Consider the following 18,447-nt stretch of genomic DNA (forward strand, 5'->3'; position numbering starts at 1 on the left):
TGGCAAATTAAAGTTGCAAACTGTTTTAACAACTTCAAAATTTTATAAAATGATTTAAGAATATAATTTTTGTTCTCTTTGTGAATACAAAGACAAGTAAATTCAATTGTAACAAAAAATTAAATTTCATGATAAGTCTCCCATATTAAAAGAAAATGCATTACGTTATTAGAAATGAATCTTGATATCTCAATTTTTTTGTTATAAGATTGCTTAATACATAAATCAGCCAATTTATTAAAGCATAAATATGTTGTGTGCCTGAATTAAAGTAAGATACTCCACACTCTTTGGTGTCTATCTGAAAATCACCCTCTTATCCATATCAGCAACTTCCTATCCATCTCCATTTGCTCCAATTTAACAACTTCAGGTGTTAGATTGGAGTGACAATAGCAACATGCCTTTGCGAAGTCAAGTAGTATCATGGTGTGGCCATTTTCTTTACCAACTCGACTATTACTTTATTGTTAAAAATGAGTAAATCTTTGTTCAGGCTAGCACAGGTAAAGCTTACCTGAGTTAGCTTGCTCAAAGGAATTAGGTATACTAGTTCCCTAAAGCACTCCTTGTTCATTTCCTCTACACTGCCCAGATCTAACTCTCGTAGTTTCACATGCCTACAAACTGTATCCTAAGTTCATTGTAACCATCAACTCTGTAATTCTATATATACTTCCACATGTTTATAAACTGAAAATTCCATATTTTTAGCTACCTGTCAGGTCAAGATACAATGGTTACAGACAAATCCCAATGCCTTAACCAGATGCAGCACTACCTAACTCTTTGTCCCCTCCATCACATGCTGTTTCAGGTACTTCTATATCAGTAGCTGCAATAAATTCCATATCCTCTCCACTCCAATATATCCTTTCTTCCTTCAATCTATGTTTCCCATTGTTGAATTCTTCGATAATAATTGTTTGCTCTATAATAAGTGAACCAATCTGCCTCATCCATATCTCCCCCACAAAATGTTTAGGCCTACTGAACTTCAACTTAACTTAGCTGCAATTCTGCTATCATCAACAATAAGTTGTTTCTCCCTTCTCCTGTTTTATCATCCCTGAAAATATAACAACAGTCTTCACATCACATCCCTAAAACTACATCATTCTGAATGAAGTCTAACTATGTCAATAACTTTTAGCCATGCAAAACTAACCAATATCAAAAACTTCTGGTATATTCTTGCAATATCCTCTTGAGTCCATAACTATCCCTGATTTTTGCAACTGTCACTCAAGGATTGAGAAATTATATTCAGCATTTTTTTTTTTTTTTTTTTGTTAACTCGTTCACATTCACTTGGGTACCAGTACATTTATTTGCATCCCCACCCCAAACCCCATCCAAATACATGTGTAGAGGCTGTTGGAGGTTTAATGGATATTTTTCAACACTCAAAAAGAATTAAAATAGAATTTAATACTTCCTATATTTCGTCCTAGTCACTAGGACATCTATGGGGATTACAAAAACAATTAACGTAACATGCACACACCAATCTTACAATACTAAGCCCAACCACGTGGGTGACACTAAAGTCCTATCTAGATGGAATGCCCTCTAAGGGCGGTAGTAGGTGGCCTGGAATGTAAGGTGGGACCTCTGGTGATGAGCGTTTCCCAAATCTTCGGAAGCTTAATACATCCGTATTTGTTAAGGTTTGGTTGGTTTCTGAGAGCTGCTGCTGCTTCTAAGAAAAGTCTCTCTTTCTTGAATTTGCTGTGGTGGAGCATGGTGGTTTTCTTCCATGATACTCTGTGAGTGGTATCCAAAACATGGTCAGCCAAGCCTGATCTGCCTGTCTGTCCAAAGTACGCCAGCTTACAGGAACAGGGTACTTTGTAAACTCCAGGCAGCGAGAGAGGAGGGAGTTGATCTTTAGTAGAACGGATAAGGGTAGCAAGTTTGCGGTAGGGCTTATATGCTGTGTGTGTAGGTTGTACTTTTTTAGTATCTTGGCTATTTTATCAGATTGCCACTGATGCAGGGTATGGTGATGGCATTTTTAAAATCTTGTTGACGGGAAGGACGGGGAATGGGGGAGGAACTGATTATTTTTTTTGATAGTGTGTTCACTGTAGCCATTGGAGAGGAAAGTGTTGTTTATGTGGTTAAGCTCAGTAGTAAGGGTGGTTCCACTGGAACAAAGATTGTGGGCTCTCTTAGTCGTTCTTTATACCACTGAATACAATCGTAAAATGAACATTATCCTCCGCGATCGCGCTACCTACATCCCGCTAGAACACGACCCCACAAAAACACAGAATAAGAAATTAAAAATCTTACTTAAAAAAGTAAGAGCCTGTGTAGCTCAGCGGATGTGGCGTTTGCACACCGCTGCACTTGGCCGCACGAAGGAAGACTTGGTTTCGAGTCTAGTCGGCGACTAGAGGAAATTTTTCTAAGCCTTTTTTCGACCGGTTTCCGAGTTAGTCGATCTCTGGCACGGGCAAGCAGGTTTTCCCTCCCGGAAACTCGGGTTTTTCGTCCTGTAAACTCAAGAAAATCGACCGTAGAACCCACATTATTTCAGACATTAAAAATATATTGTGTTAGGGTTAGGGACCACGAGATGGCGGCACATTTGAGCCGTCTCTCTTCACTGCGTACCGCTTAATTAGTGATAGCCTTGGGCCATCTGTCTCTGATTGGGTACCAGTGGAGATTGAACTGCCCACTCAGTCTCCAAAAGTTAGATAGGGCTAAATGGCCCCGCCTACTCCCGGGAGTATACGGGAATAAAAAGACGTTAGCTGATTGATTTTATTATTTATTTATATTTATTTTTACTTAAAAGAGTAACCTCCTGGCCCTCTGACGTCACGAAAAAACTTAAACCTTTCCACTCCCCCCCCCCCCCCTGAATATACGGTTTACCAAAAATTCACAAACCCAATTCCCCACTCAGACCTATAGTAGATGCCACCAATGCACCTTGCTACAGACTGTCTAAACAGCTGGCCAACTCACTGATCCTCCTAACCAGAAGGTCCACTTCCTATATAAAAAACTCGACCCACTTTAAAGCCCTCACAGAAAATTTAACCTTGAATAATACAGACATATTGATAAGATTTGATATCTCCTCTTTGTTTACCAATATTCCCTTAACTGACACCTTATCTCTGTTAGAAAACGTTTTTCCCTTTGACATCTTAGATCTCTTTTCCTTTGCCATTAACTCTGGGTATTTCTCTTGGAAGAAAAAAATCTACAAGCAGATAGAGGGAATTGCCATGGGTCCCCCCCCCCTCTCACCCCCCTTGCCAATTGCTATATGGAAGATTTCGAAAAACGAGCCATAGACTCAGCCCCACTCAAACCTTCTATTTGGCTAAGATATGTAGATGATGTGTTCTCTATTTGGCCTCATGATCCAGACACGTTAGGCTCCTTCCTCAGTCATCTTAATAGCCTACATCCAAGAATCCAGTTTACTATGGAAAAGGAAAAGAACAACTGTTTACCCTTCCTAGACACCTTAGTCACACGCCTGCCTAATGATACACTTGCCTTCACTGTATACAGAAAACCCACACACACAGGCAGATACATTCACAAATTCTCCCACCACCACCCCTGACAACAATATGGCATCATCAACACTCTTACTAAGAGAGCCCACAATCTTTGTTCCAGTGGAACCACCCTTACTACTGAGCTTAACCACATACACAACACTTTCCTCTCCAATGGCTACAGCGAACACAGTATCAAAAAAATAATCAGTTCCTCCCCCATTCCCCGTCCCTCTCGTCAACAAGATTTTAAAAATGCCATCACCATACCCTACATCCGTGGCAGATCTGATAAAATAGCCAAGATACTAAAAAAGTACAACCTACACACACAGCATATAAGCCCTACCGCAAACTTGCTACCCTTATCCATTCTACGAAAGATCAACTCCCTCCTCTCTCGCTGCCTAGAGTTTACAAAGTACCCTGTTCCTGTAAGCTGGCGTACTTTGGACAGACAGGCAGATCAGCATCCATCCGCCTGGATGAACACAAGTCTTACATATGCAAAGGCCATTCAGGCTTGGCTGACCACGTTTTGGACACCACTCACAGAGTATCATGGAAGAAAACCACCATGCTCCACCACAGCAAATTCAAGAAAGAGAGACTTTTTCTTAGAAGCAGCAGCAGCTCTCAGAAACCAACCAAACCTTAACAAATACGGTTGTATTAAGCTTCTGAAGATTTGGGAAACACTCATCATCAGAGGTCCCACTTTACATTCCAGGCCACCTACTACCGCCCTTAGAGGGCACTCCACCTAGATAGGACTTTAGTGTCACCCACATGGTTGGGCTTAGTATTGTAAGATTTGTGTGTGCATGTTACATTAATTGTTTTTGTAATCCCGTAGATGTCCCAGTGACTAGGACGAAATATAGGAAGTATTAAATTCTATTTTAATTCTTTTTGAGTGTTGTAAAATATCCATTAAGCCTCCAACATGAAAACCCCATCCAAATAGCTCTAGTTACCTGATTTTGCACTTTCCGACTGAAAGGCAAAATTCTGTCTTTTTCACACAAATGAATGCAAATCTATTCAAGTGCAATTTCAGTCTTATATAAAGTTATTTTGTCTACGGAATTTACACCATACATCTACAACAACCTACACATTGAGATATTTACAATCATTGTGCTTCTTTTCAATTCCCTTCCATATATTGGTCATGTTCACTCCTATAGTCAAACATCTCTCCTGCTTTTCAACAATCACTCCACAGCCACACTGCTCCAGAAATCACTTGTCAAAATCACCCAGTATTCTCAGGTGGTTACTCCCCCCACCATCAATGCTAAATGGGCTCAGGTTTGCTTAACTTCAGTTATGAGAGAAATAGTACTTTTAAACTGATCTAGCCATTAAACACGAGCAATACATACAATGGAATAAAGTTAATGCACTCATTGTCCTCTTTTAAAATGTTGCAACTCCACTAACTGGACAGCTGCTTTACGAACGAATTGCTCGTTATTATTATTATTACATAACACCCCCAGGGAGTCCAAAGACTCATCGAGGGAGGGCACCTAATCTACAACTCTCAATCCACCAACTACAACTACTTTCATTACCTACACCAATGCCATCTACCGCCGACCATGACCACTAGTATTTTCCCAGATAATCACAAACATCCATGACCATGGCAGGAGTCAAACCCACAGCTTTTTGGCTGGAGAGCGGATACACTAACCACTTGGCCAACTAGGCCGGCACTTACAATTTTATATATATATATATATATATATAATTCATGAAAACCCAAGTCATATAGTGCGCTGGGACAGATCTACTAAATATTTCGTTGCCATGATGAATTGGAGAGAAAAATCATAGAATCTAGGGAAATCATCCTCAATCCTGAACATCTGAATAATAACTTGAGCTACAACCTCCCAGATAGTGATTCAGCTGTAATCATGTACTGGCGTTCATGTGACGCTGCAAACACTCACTCTCCAAAAATGCAATAAACGAAAGAACAGCTTTAAATACAACTACACAACGTTTTCATGATAATTATGTATAGAGACTCTCTATGTTGTTCATAGTTTTTTTATTATTATTATTTTTTTATGTGAATCCCATGAACTCCCAAGAAAGGATGTGAATAGTTAATCCATTAGTACTGTGAGTGGATTATATGTTAGATCTTCAGGAAACCCTGATCTAGAAATCAAATGAAAAATTTTCAAGCCACTTCGAGTCATGGCCAACTAAACAGGTAAATAACATTAAGAGCACTGACTGATGAAAGTCTAGCAAAATGTATGTTGCACTGTAAATTATAATGTTAGTGACCTTGAATGGAAAAACATGATCAATATAGTTTTCACACTCCTGATACTTACCTTAGCAAAACAGCTCACAGCAGCGTCGACACTAAAAGAGTAAGACACTGTTAGTAAAAAAATAAATAAAAATAACTGATATATTTCTTTAGTGAATAAATTTAGAGATATATTAATTTATTTAAATTGATTCTAGCAATAACAACCTCACTTACTATAACTAAAAGTTCTAAAAGAAGCCTCACTGGTAAAATACTGTTCTAAAGGAAATTTGCTATAGCAAACAATCTACTCCAAAAACTAATTCACATGAAAGAGAAATGTGTCAGTTTACTACATTTTTTTTTATAATTTTACTAAAATGAGAATTTCATCATATATATATATATATATACACACACACAGACACACACACACACAATAATTAAAATTTTATTATGAATCAATGACTACAATAAATATAATATTTGTTACTGAATGCATTGATTTGTGTTTGTTTTAAATACAATAATATCATTATTGTATTTATATGAATATAAATTTAGAGCCATATATGAATGATATGGCTCTAAATCAAGTAAATGAAACAGCCATGTGTGATACATTTTTATTATGCTTAGCCACTTCCAAGTTGATTCTTTGCAGAATTACCCTTCTTATCAGGCAGTTCATTTGTTTAACAAGTAGTCAACGAACTTTCATACTATGATGTGTGTGAAGTTATTTTTACTTTAAATCTAGACCACATGTGATAAAATATTGGCAAGATAAATATTTATATATATATATATATATATAATATATATATATATATATATTTTGTTTTTTTTAATTTTGTAATTTTCATATTTTTACTTAACTTCAAAAATAATATAAATCAACCCAAAGTTTGAAAACAATTTAACAAATGTAAAAGTGAAGAGGTGGATAAGTGCAATAATTGTCCAAAGCAGATGTCACATAAGGAATCGAACACTAGTGGACCGATAATAATTTAGAATATATGCATGAATTACATTTTAAAACAAGGAGTAAGAAAAATATGAACCCTTCAAGCAGCTCAAAAAAGAATAAGGTTTGCAGTCAATTTTAAACTTTGCAAAACAAAAAAATTAAGTGATATTGAGTTTAGATTGACCACTAAAGATATAATCCAAATATGAACAGTTACCTATAGTTCTTTGGTATGCAAATCAATTTCAAACCAGAATTATTACTAATGATCCAGTCAGATATCTTAATTTTGGACTTCTGTGACATAAAAAAGAAGAGCAAATACCAAAAATCAAGAATTATCATAATCAAATCACCGCTTTAGTCTTAAATTACTGAACCAGTATTGAAAATAAAATTTTCTGATATTTCAGTATTATTGTTCATTCAAATAATGCCAACATTTTAAATGTAGAATTAGTGTGCATATCTGGAAAAAAAGTTTGACAACTGATATGCAAAATACTGCAGACTTGAGAATGTAAGAAATTGGAATAATTTCGGGAAAAAAAAAACTTTTATTTATTTTATTTAATTAATTTATTTTTGCTGCTATATTGACAGATGAAGAGAGGGTGATGCAGAAATGGATATGAAAGCTCAATTCAAAACTTGCCGTACTCATACTATTTACATTTAGCTGCTGTTGACTCATTTTGTGTGTGTGTGTGTGTGTGTGTGTGTGTGTTTATTTAAAATATGTTTTCATGACTGAAATTGTAGACACTGTACAGTCCCAGGAACAGTAAAATAGCCAAGACTCAGAAACTCTAATCACTTAATACACCATAATATATATAAAAGTTAATATATATATATATATATATATGGAAACTTATTTATCTGTAAAAAAAAACAAAAAACTGATCTCCATTATCCAGAATTATTATATAACTGTTTTCATTTCAATATATAAAAATTTTGTTTGGTGCAATTTTAAATGGCCTCTCCATGCTGTTGTTTAGGTTGGCCTGACTTTCTCTTAACAGTTCTCCTATATGCCTTGTTTTTTCCCAGAGTTCCAAAAGCAACTTAGAGAAGGTATTATATGGCCTTTTCATAATATCTACTGAAGCTGTGTTGCAAAAAAAGTATTTAGCTTATCACGAAATATCCTATGCATCCTTCAAAAAGTTGACAGAAAAGCTAATTTTCACAGAAACTTGATAACAGAATTAGAAACACATACTAGCAAAACTGAATAGCGTCAGTTGTGTAGCCTACAAATTTTTAAAAATTTTTCTTAATTATTGCTATTCAACTATTTTTAGTTACTAAATTTAAAATAATAATTCTAACAACCAGAATGTTAGAATACAATACTGACTTCTATGTCCTCATGACAACGTGGCATGGTCTAAAATATATTAAGTGCCTAACAGCATAACTTGGTTTGTTCTAATTTTGAACGATCAATTGTTTGTATTCTACCTTGTAGAAAACCGTTTCCTGTCTAGCCACTGATGATAGTTTGTTATTTTCAAACAGAAATATCTAGCAGTATATCAAATATACTTTTCTTGTGCTAACGTGTAGATAATTCTTAATTTCATGTCACAAGTTTCTCTCAAAAGTAAAATTAAAACTGAAAGGAACTTTATTGCTTTTCAGTCCATGTAGGAATGGGTCCATTGAAGTTCGTTCAGGATTCTCAGTCTTCAAGGTGATTTAAAGCTACTGAGACTTTCATGTATAGTAATTCATTGTAAAGTGATAAAACAGTTGAGATTTTGTTTAGTAACTTATTCAATGAGCCAGCTATTACCTTCATATAGAAGATAGTGAATCAAGTTATTGAATTGGCTTGGATGAAGACAAGATGTTGTTAAATCTTGAATGAAAGGATTTCCTAGGAAAATTATTTTGTTTCAAGATCCAACAAATTTAGCTAAAACAATAACAAAAATGCTTGTAAATAAGTGAAGATACCAATTTTGTTTAAAGAATTATACTGATTATACATCTTAAAGGTGAAAGATGTCATTTATTTGCAAAAAGATTAAAATGTAAGAAGTTTCTCAAGATATATGTTAGAGCATAATAACGAAAGATCAAAGTCCATTAACGACAACTTCGGATAAATTGTATAGCCGACGGCAAATTGCTTAAGTGTAAACGGAACGCACACAGTGTTTTCCGGGAAGATGCGGCACGCGTACTAAGGAAGATAGGAATGAAAATAGGAGCCGGGGGCAAAAAAGAAAGTGTCAGGCAGAAGTTTTGGGTGAAAGAGGGTACTAGAGATACGAGGTATAAAACGGGTTTGTCCCCCCCCCCCCCCCCATTCAGGACTTTTTAGGTTTTTTCATCTGGAGTTGCTGGTGCAGTTGGGAAGAGTTCCAGTTCGAGATCTAGTCGATAGCGGGCAGCTATTCTCTGCTGTCGGTTTGCGATGTCAGGTAGAAAGAATAGACGAAGAAATATTAGGTACTCTTCCGAGTAAGCCTGAAGAAATTGGCCACCACATACATATACATTCACTTGGATTGATTTAAGTCATGCTGTTTCCAGTCGAGAACGCGATGGAAGGACAGAACAATGAAGGCCAAACCTAGCCCGTGAGTTAATCACCAAGGATGAGATTGAACATTCAGAGGGAAATTATAAAGAAAGGATAGACGGAATAAGTTACAGGAATGTGGTAATGTAAAACCCTTTTATAATTCCTCTGTTAAGAAAGAACAGAATATTGTGTTATGGAAGAAACGAGATGTTAGATTACAAAACTCTAAACTTGTTGGAAGAAGGACTATAGTAAGATTTAGATACCAATGTCTAGATTCTATAGGCTGTTTCCTTAATATTTGTCTGAATGAGTAGTAGTTAATTTGCTATAAGTAATGATCTATAGAATTATCGATGTGAATGTTTTAAGAATATGTGTAAGATAGTAAAGATATTTAAAGGATGCTAGCTAGAATTTTGTGAAATGAAATAGTCTAGTGAAATGAGCCTATTCTTAGATGTGATATGTGAATTACAGTTGCTATGTCTAATCTTATAATTTGGGATAACTCTTATTCCTATTGAGTGTTTTTTTATTGTAAATGTGTAATCTTTGGAATCTAATAAATGTATTTTGATTATCTTAATCTGTTTTGTGCCTTGATTTGAATCCAATGCACCGCTTGGTAATATTTGAATATGAGCGGGAGTGAATTATATGACAGAGACCACGACTGCAAACTAAAGTATTTTAAGAGAGATAGATAAGATTGAGATAAAGAATAACTAACAGATAAATTTACTTAGTATATTTTCTGAGGGTTAGTCCTTGGTTAAGAGGAATTTCTGAAATAGAGATGTGGATGGCGCAGTTTGATCAAATAAATATTGCCAGAACCTGAACAGGAGGTAACTCCAGACTGTCATTGCTGAGGATCAGACTCTATTCAGAAGTCTACCCTTTGTCAATTTATTTAATATACTTAATCTTTCTAAGAATCGACCAAATTGTGTGGATAGATTTAACTGTGAATGAGATATGTGATATAAGTAGGAGAACACAATAAAAAAAATATAAATTAAAGAAAAGTAAAAGAAACAACAATATAACAATGTTTTCTATCAGCACTGTATGATTAAGAGTTTAGGAAAAAATTTGACTTATAGTGTGGTGATATAGAGAGCAGTTTTTGTGTTAGTCTTTCTCCTGTGTGAAAATCAAGAAAGATCAAAATTTGTGTAGGAGGTAAGTGACTATAGTTTCCGAAGATTTATCCATAAAGGATAATAACTGTTAAATTATATGATTTTAAGGAAGCTTATAAATTAAAATGTTTTTTTTTTTTTTTTTTTTTTTTTTTTTTTTTGTTGTTGTTGTTGTTGATTTGAAGTACATACTGGTGCTTGCATAGATAAGTTATAAGGTGTCTTAAGATTCAATCTCTTAATGGGTTTAATGAGTTAATGGATTAATTTAAAGGATAAGACACAGGGGTGCTTAAGGGTCAAAGCTGTATAATTGAGAGGAGACCTCCGAATAGCCTTTAAAGGATTGCGGAAAACCAACCAGGGCTTCTGACCTAATGTCTAATCCTCACCTTCTCGTGGTGCACCCTGTTGGGTATCTACTTGGATACTGAACGAACGAGAATGGGCTAGCAATTTGGAATTAAGCCGACCAAATTGTATTCTTATTGGTTAAACCAAAATAAAAAAAATTATGGTACAACATGACAAAATTTCATGCCGTCTGGTGCGTCGCCCTTTTAAACAAAGCCCCCATTGTTTTTGCCAGGGAACAGGGCGAACAGCGAAAAGTCAGCTACTGGAACAAATCTGAAAACATACCCCAACTCAACATCACCAGAGTTAAAGATCGATACTATCAACATAAGAAGCCTGAATGCCAAAGAAATGGAGCTAGCTGAGGAATTAGATAAGTACCAGATCGACATTATAAGGGTGGCTGAAACAAAAAAGACAAAAACTAGCGAGATCTTTCTGAGCAATAAATACAAAATCTAATATTCAGGCAATGACAATCAAGGAAAAGAAAGAGAAGCTATAGCATTCAATGCAAAATACGAGGCTAATCTTCTTGAATGGCAGTCAGTCTGAATATTAGATTTTGTATTTAATGCTGTAATATATTGCTGTAATGTGGGCAAATATGAGAATGGGGAATTGAACAATGCGACTTATTTGTGCCTATGGTCGCCCCAGAAGGTTCTACTAAGGTGGAAGTGGAGGAATTTTTTGAGGCTTTAGAAAAAGCAACTGACACAATGAAAAAGGAAACATTGGTCCTTGTTGGGGATCTAAATAGCAGAGTAGGAAGTGATTGTCAGACATACAAAAATATCTTGAGAGAATTTGGAGAAAAGAGCAATGCAAATAATAATGGCAAATACCTGTTGGATTTCTGCTCAGGACATGGACTGGTTATTACTAACACCATGTTCCAACATAAAAATGTGCACAAATTCACATGGAGAGAAGAGGTAAGGAATAAGAAAAGTCTCATTGACTATGTTATTGTCGATAGTGATGTTTGTCCTTTGGTGCAGGACACCAAAGTATACAGAGGATTTGAAATTGGAAGTGATCACCATTCAGTCTTGAGCAGGATACAACTGAATTTCATATTGAAAAGAAGAACATTTTTCTTTTAAAGTTTTAAAGCGAATAAAAGTTGAGCAGCTCTCAGATGCGAACTGTAGACTAAAATACACAAAGATTATTGAAAAAAAAAATGAAAGAGTTAGAGAACAGGAATCAAACCTTGGAGATTCAGTGGCAAGCCTTCAGGAAAGCCCTGATTGTTTCAGCTAGAGAGGCATGTGGTGAAGTTGTCTGCAAGGATAGAAAAATTAAAACTCCATGGTGGACACAGGAAGTTAAAGAGGCAGTGAAGGGAAAGAAGAAAGCATATCAAAAGTTCCTGGAAAATAAGTCAGCTTGTGCTCTTAGAGAATACAGTGGCAAATGTAAGAAAGCTAAACACTGTGTAAAACTAGCTAAACAAGTGTAATGGGAAAACTTTGGCAAGAATATAGAAAATAAATATCAAGAAGATGGCAAAATATTCTGGAGGTTGTTGAAGAAGCTTAAGAATGGACAAAAGAGTGCTGTAAAAGGAGTTAGAGATGATAAAGGTGACATGAAAACAGGAGAAAAAGATATTCTTGAAGTATGGAGTAATTACTTTGAAAAACTGCTAAATGAAACAAGTAGTGATGACAGCACAGTGGTAAAAAACACTGACCAGGCATGCAGTCAGGAATACATATTTACTTGAAATAGAAAAAGCCTCCATAAAGGCTTGAAATGTGGAAAGGCAGCAGGAGTAGATGATATTCGACCAGAAATGCTGAAGTATGGTGGTATAAGAGTCTTACAGTGGCTGCACTTCATAGTTCAGAAAGCCTGGACAGAGTGACGAATTCCCGATGATTGGGGTAGAGTTCTCATAGTACCCATATATAAAAAGGGAAATAAAACTGAATGTAAGAATTACAGAGGTATTTTCCTACTGTGTGTTCCTGGCAAGATCTACGCAAGTATACTTGAGAAATGGTTGAGAGGAATTGTGGAAGAAACGCTGGATGAAGAACAAGCTGGATTCAGGCCAAATCGGGGCTGTCAGGATCAAATCTTCACTTTACGACAAATAGTCGAGAAAGCATAGGAATATAACAAAAATCTGTATTTAAGTTTTGTCGATTTGGAAAAGGCATATATAACAAGGTGTCAAGAGAGAAGCTATTCAATACGCTACAGTTATATGGTGTCAATAGGGCATTGTATCAAGCAATACGTAGTCTTTATTTGAGTTGTAAGTCAGCAGTTAGAATTAAAGGAAGTACTGGAAGATGGTTAAAGAGGATGGAGGATTGTTAAAGCTGGTGTGAGAGAAGGATGTACATTATCCCTTCTGTTATTCATTATCTATATGGATCACATTATGAAGGAAAGTGGTGTTAAACATGATATCAAAATTGGAGATGTTAATGTCAGCTCTTTGCTTTATGCGGATGATGTTATACTTCTAAATAAATCCGCTACAAGTCTGCAAGATTCTCTGACTAAATTGAATAACTGTTGTAATAGATATGGTATGAAGGTCAGCATTAAAACGACAAACACAATGAAAATAGGAAGAATCATTGAAAAGGTCAACTGTGTTGTGAATGGAGAACCTGTGGAACAAGTAAAACATTTCAGTTACTTAGGCACGATTTTTAGTGAAGATGGTAAATTAAATATAGAAATAGACAACAGAATCAGCAAAGCTGGTATGGTGGGAAGTCAAGTGAATAAATTCATATGGAATAAGAGAGAAAATAGTCAGAACACTAAATTAGCTGTATACAAGACAATGTTCAAACCAGTTTTAACTTATGGATCTGAGAGCTAGGTCAGAAGTAAAACACTTAACCAAAGTATGGAGACCGCAGATATGAGTCCTGAAAAAGATTAGAGGCGTGAACAGATGGCATCAATGGCAATATCATATTAAAAACGAGGATATCAGGAAAGAACTTGACATTGTCATCATCCAGGAATGCGTTAGCAGGGCTAATCTCAGGTGGTATGGTTACTTAAACAGAATGGGCGAAGAAAGATTAGCAAAACAAGTGTTCTCTGCCAGGTTGACAACAAAACGACCCAAAGGAAGACCAAGATATAGGTGGATTGATACGGTACAAAGTGCCTCAGACGACAGAAATATAAAATCCGATAATATTGGAGTCTTGACAAGTAACAGACTGATCTGGAGGAAAATTGCAGATAGGAAGTTATTAATGATGTAAATTTTTCATGTAGTACTATTATATCCTGTACACCCCTTGAAGGCAGATGGCAGGAATTTGATGATGATGACATATATGTGATTTCATGAGATGTGAATGTATGCAAGTTTGAATGGTAGCTTCTTTCATTTATTTTCTTTGTATTTTTGAAGTAGAGTTAACCCAGAATGGGGGCACTAAGTTTTTTTTTTTAAATGCACAAGTAAAAAATATCTGGTCTAAAAATGTGAACAAGAACTCATGTTCACATTTTTAGACCAGATATTACTGCTCTTAAGAAATCACAAATTTGTACAATTACTAAATGGTTATCAAAATATTCTGCACATGCAACATGTGCTATGTTTGACATATGGAATGTTATCATCATCATTAGTTCTCCAATGAGTCAAAAGAACCATCACACATATACACAGCTCATCATACCAGAAATTACACGCATTCACTATCTCCACACTTATCACACTTTTGGGCAAAGCATTCTAATCATTCACCACTCTGCATGCAAAAAATCTGCTTGGGCTGCGAGTGTTTCGCAAGACGAGCAAAATTGTTTAATAAATTTTAAATTGATAACCGAGCGATGTCTTGCAATATGAGTACTGTATTACCTATACGCTTTGTCTGCCGAGCGTCACGTGATCACAAGCCGCCGGGGATTGTGGTAATCGTCTCGCATGCGCAGTCAACATTCGTATAGTCAACATTCGTGCTGTGACCACGTGTGTGTGCATAAAGCATTTTTTTATTTTGTGTCCAAATGTAGTGACTGTTCTTTATTAACTATACTACGACAATGGCCCCCAATGAAGAAAAGGGTTGAAAAGGAAGGCGGTAAGAAGAAGAAGATGATTACGGTGGAAGTTAAGAAAGAAATCATCGGGAAGCATGAACAAGGCATGCAAGTAGCCGCCGCAAATGTCATTGGATAGGTTTCTTGTTAAAGTCGCACAAAAAGAAAACTAGTCAACAGATAGCAGCGATTCCGTTAGTGACAATGAAAGTTGTCCTACCCAATACAATTACTGTAATATGTAACTGTGATGTAATTAATAAATTCGATTACTTTATGTATTTTGTATTAATCATTTTTATATGAATATTTTTGAGTTTTGGAACGAATCATCTGAGTTTCTATTATTTCTTATGGAGAAATTCGCTTTGATATATGAGTGCTTTGGATTACGAGCACGTTTTCGGAACAAATTGTGCTTGCAAACCAAGGTACCACTGTATATGAAAAATCTCATTTATATTGATCTGGTAATAAACCCATTACCAGCTTATGTGCATATTCCTACCCCCTCCCCTCCCTCATTCTTCTTCTATCTACTATACACTCCAATTTACATTCTCACAGTCATTCTTCTTCTTCTTCATACTCAACCATTCCAGTTGCCAGAAATCACCTTTGTCAATTGTCTTTGAACCCAATCCAACATCTCTTTATCCTTTTAAAAAGCAGGTGACCAAATCTGTCCACATCCATATGCTGTATTATCAAAGCCTTGTACAAAGGAAGCATAACATCCTTACTTCTACATATCACTGTTTGCCACATCATTGCCATAATCTGCTGTGCTGCCCTCATAATTCTAGCAAAATGTCACCAAAATTTCAGGTTCCTATCCACTATTACACCCCTAGATCCTCCATCTCCTCCACCTACTCTAAGATATCTTTCCACCAATCATATAATCTGAATCCCATCTTTGTAAAATTTTAAAAACTTACACTTTGCCATGTAAAACTATCCCACTCATCTTCCCATTCATTCAATCTATTCAAATCCTCTTGCAATGCACAATATCCATTCTACTCCTTTAATTCTTCCCAACTTTGCATCATCTGCAAATAACTATATATTGCCATTCAAGCCCTTCCCAGTATCATTTACGTACAAATTAAATAGCAAAGAGCCCAAACATAGCCCTCGGGGCGCACCACTAGTAACTTTCCTCTTCTGAGATATCACTCCTCCATACACAACTTGCTGATACCTATTAGACAGTGAACTAATCTACTATCCAGCCACATCTATTCCAATTTAATTACCAACTTGTCATTCATCAATCTATCGAAGGATTTTTCAAAATCTAAATATACCACAGTGTATGCATTCCCTTTATAATCTGAATCCCATATTTGCCCAAATTTTAAAACCTTAAGCAAGGTTTTAAGATTTGGGCAAATATGGGATTCAGATTATATGATTGGTGAAGAGATATCTTGAATATATTTTCAACTAGCCTATAATTTAGAAGTTTAAGTCTCATCACCCTCTTTATGAAGTGGAATAACTTACCCCCTCTTTTTACCCCTTTAAAACTTGGTCCGATGCAAGACTCATGTTAAACAGTACGTTAATGCTGTTCTTAACTCCCTGAAACATTGCCTCAAGATATGTGATAATTTACTATCATGTTCTACAGCCTTATTGATATTATCTGAATTCCTCACATAACTCCTGATCACTTGCCATCAGTGCCCTCCCCATCATCTTCCCATTCCACCGTTATCAAGTTCTACATAACATTACATTCAAGATGAAATACCATTATGAAAGGCTCATCCCACATCTTCATTATATCCTCCTCAATGATTATCATTCTACAATTTTCACCAACCAATATCACACTTCCATAATCACTACTTCTTCTACTAGCCACATATCGAATCAACTTCTTCAAATATTTTATGGCCCAATTAGCTAACTGCTGCTCAAACTACACTTTTGCTACCCTTACCAAGCAAGTGATTTCTCAGGCAACTATTACCACTCATCTTGTTCTTCTTTCAAATTACATGCCTCACCATCCATTTTACACCTATCTTACTTTACCTGACCTTAAGAATGCACTCAGATACTGCTTCTGCTAGATACTTCCTAAGCAGTGCCAGAGCAGCACTGATCTCCTTTCCACCTAATTCCTCATTTCATGAGATAGCTGCAAATCTGTCCTATTATATTTATGAAGTGACATATAATAAGTCAATTCATAAATATAATAATTATGGTGAAGCTGGCCTTTCTGATCATGCCCTGAATACCTTACACAGACTGGAAAACCACCAGCTGTCTACATCACACTAAAACATGGTATGAATGGAAATTCAAGGAAGCCTGTGAGATTATCAGTAACCACCCCAATCTGAACAACAATGATAGTTTAAAAATCCCAAACACATGGAAGGTATATATTCGACCTTCCTAAGAACAACTCTAAACAGGACTGTAGAAAATCCAGTATTGTAAATCAAAAAAAGAATTGTAATACTAAAAATAGGACACCAATTGTTTCTGAAAGAAAACCATCTAAAAGAATGTTTATTCCTGTCATTGTAAAAATAGAATTTAGCTTGATGTAAAAATTTATTTTTTATTTTATTTTATTTTATTAAATTTTTTATTTATTTATTTTTTTTTCCACCAGAGGTCATGCCAGTAGAATAACATGTGATCAAATCATTGTTTCTCTAGCTTACAGTTAATGCTGTAACTCAGCTTGTCCTGTATATTTATGTACGCTCTAGATGATGATCTTGATGTGAAGATCGAAACATCGGGAAAATAAAAAAAGTTTTTTTTTTATTTACAACACGGTTGTAAATTCCATAAAATTGTTAAAATTAATGCTGATCACCGTGTAACCCTAAAAGAAAGGATTACGATAATTCATGGAGATTCGACCCACAAGCGATGTAATAAATACGATAAGCTGAAAATCCAAGTTTCAAATTTGATCAATCGACTGGCGTTTTTAAAACAGTGTAGGGACAGCGATATCACTCCTAATTGCATCAGGCTAAAGAGAAAATTTACTTCAACAAAGGCACAAAGAATATACCACTGCATGGAGGAAGTACTACTGAGAGAGCAGATCCAAGCTACCAGAAAGAACCTAGCCGCTACACAAAACCAGCTACTAAAAGAAAAAACGGAGCTGTCTAGCTACTTAAACGCAGCTATCTGGATAATCCTAGAAAGGATTACGGACAACACAGCAAACCACATCCAACAAACAAAGATAGAAAACCTAATTTCCAAATTTCAAAGAACGACAAAACCAGCTGCCATATTCAAAGTTTGCCACAGTGAACAACAACAACCAACCAGAAGCAAGAAACAACAGGAGCAACCAATCACCCACAGGTATCAATAACATAATTAACCTATCTAACCACGCTCTAAACAAAAACGAAATCTCTATACTTAACAAAGGTTTAAATTTTGTTATAGCACCGAAAACGATAGACAAACTTGAAGTTATTTGTAATATGGAAAGAGGCCTAAGATTCATACCTAATAACATAGCAGACAAAATACATTGAGAAACTGCGAACATTTTAAACCATAACAAAACA

The 18,447-nt window shown here is 35.7% G+C and overlaps 1 protein-coding gene across 5 annotated transcripts in view; it reads right to left on the reverse strand.

Annotated features, from left to right (window-relative positions):
- Positions 1-18,447, reverse strand: part of mRNA-cap (RNA guanylyltransferase and 5'-phosphatase mRNA capping enzyme) — a 450,753-nt gene that overhangs the window by 278,017 nt on the left and 154,289 nt on the right. For all 5 annotated transcript variants that reach the window (XM_090411578.1, XM_090411577.1, XM_090411573.1 and 2 more), the window contains one exon: positions 5,891-5,921. In XM_090411578.1, coding sequence (XP_090267704.1) covers positions 5,891-5,921 — 31 coding nt within the window. The remainder of the gene's footprint in view (positions 1-5,890; positions 5,922-18,447) is intronic.

The sequence above is a fragment of the Typopeltis vanoorti genome, chromosome 21, assembly GCF_054136105.1.
Source record: "Typopeltis vanoorti isolate ZY-2024b chromosome 21, IOZ_Tvanoo_1.0, whole genome shotgun sequence".
NCBI classification, from domain to species: domain Eukaryota; kingdom Metazoa; phylum Arthropoda; class Arachnida; order Uropygi; family Thelyphonidae; genus Typopeltis; species Typopeltis vanoorti.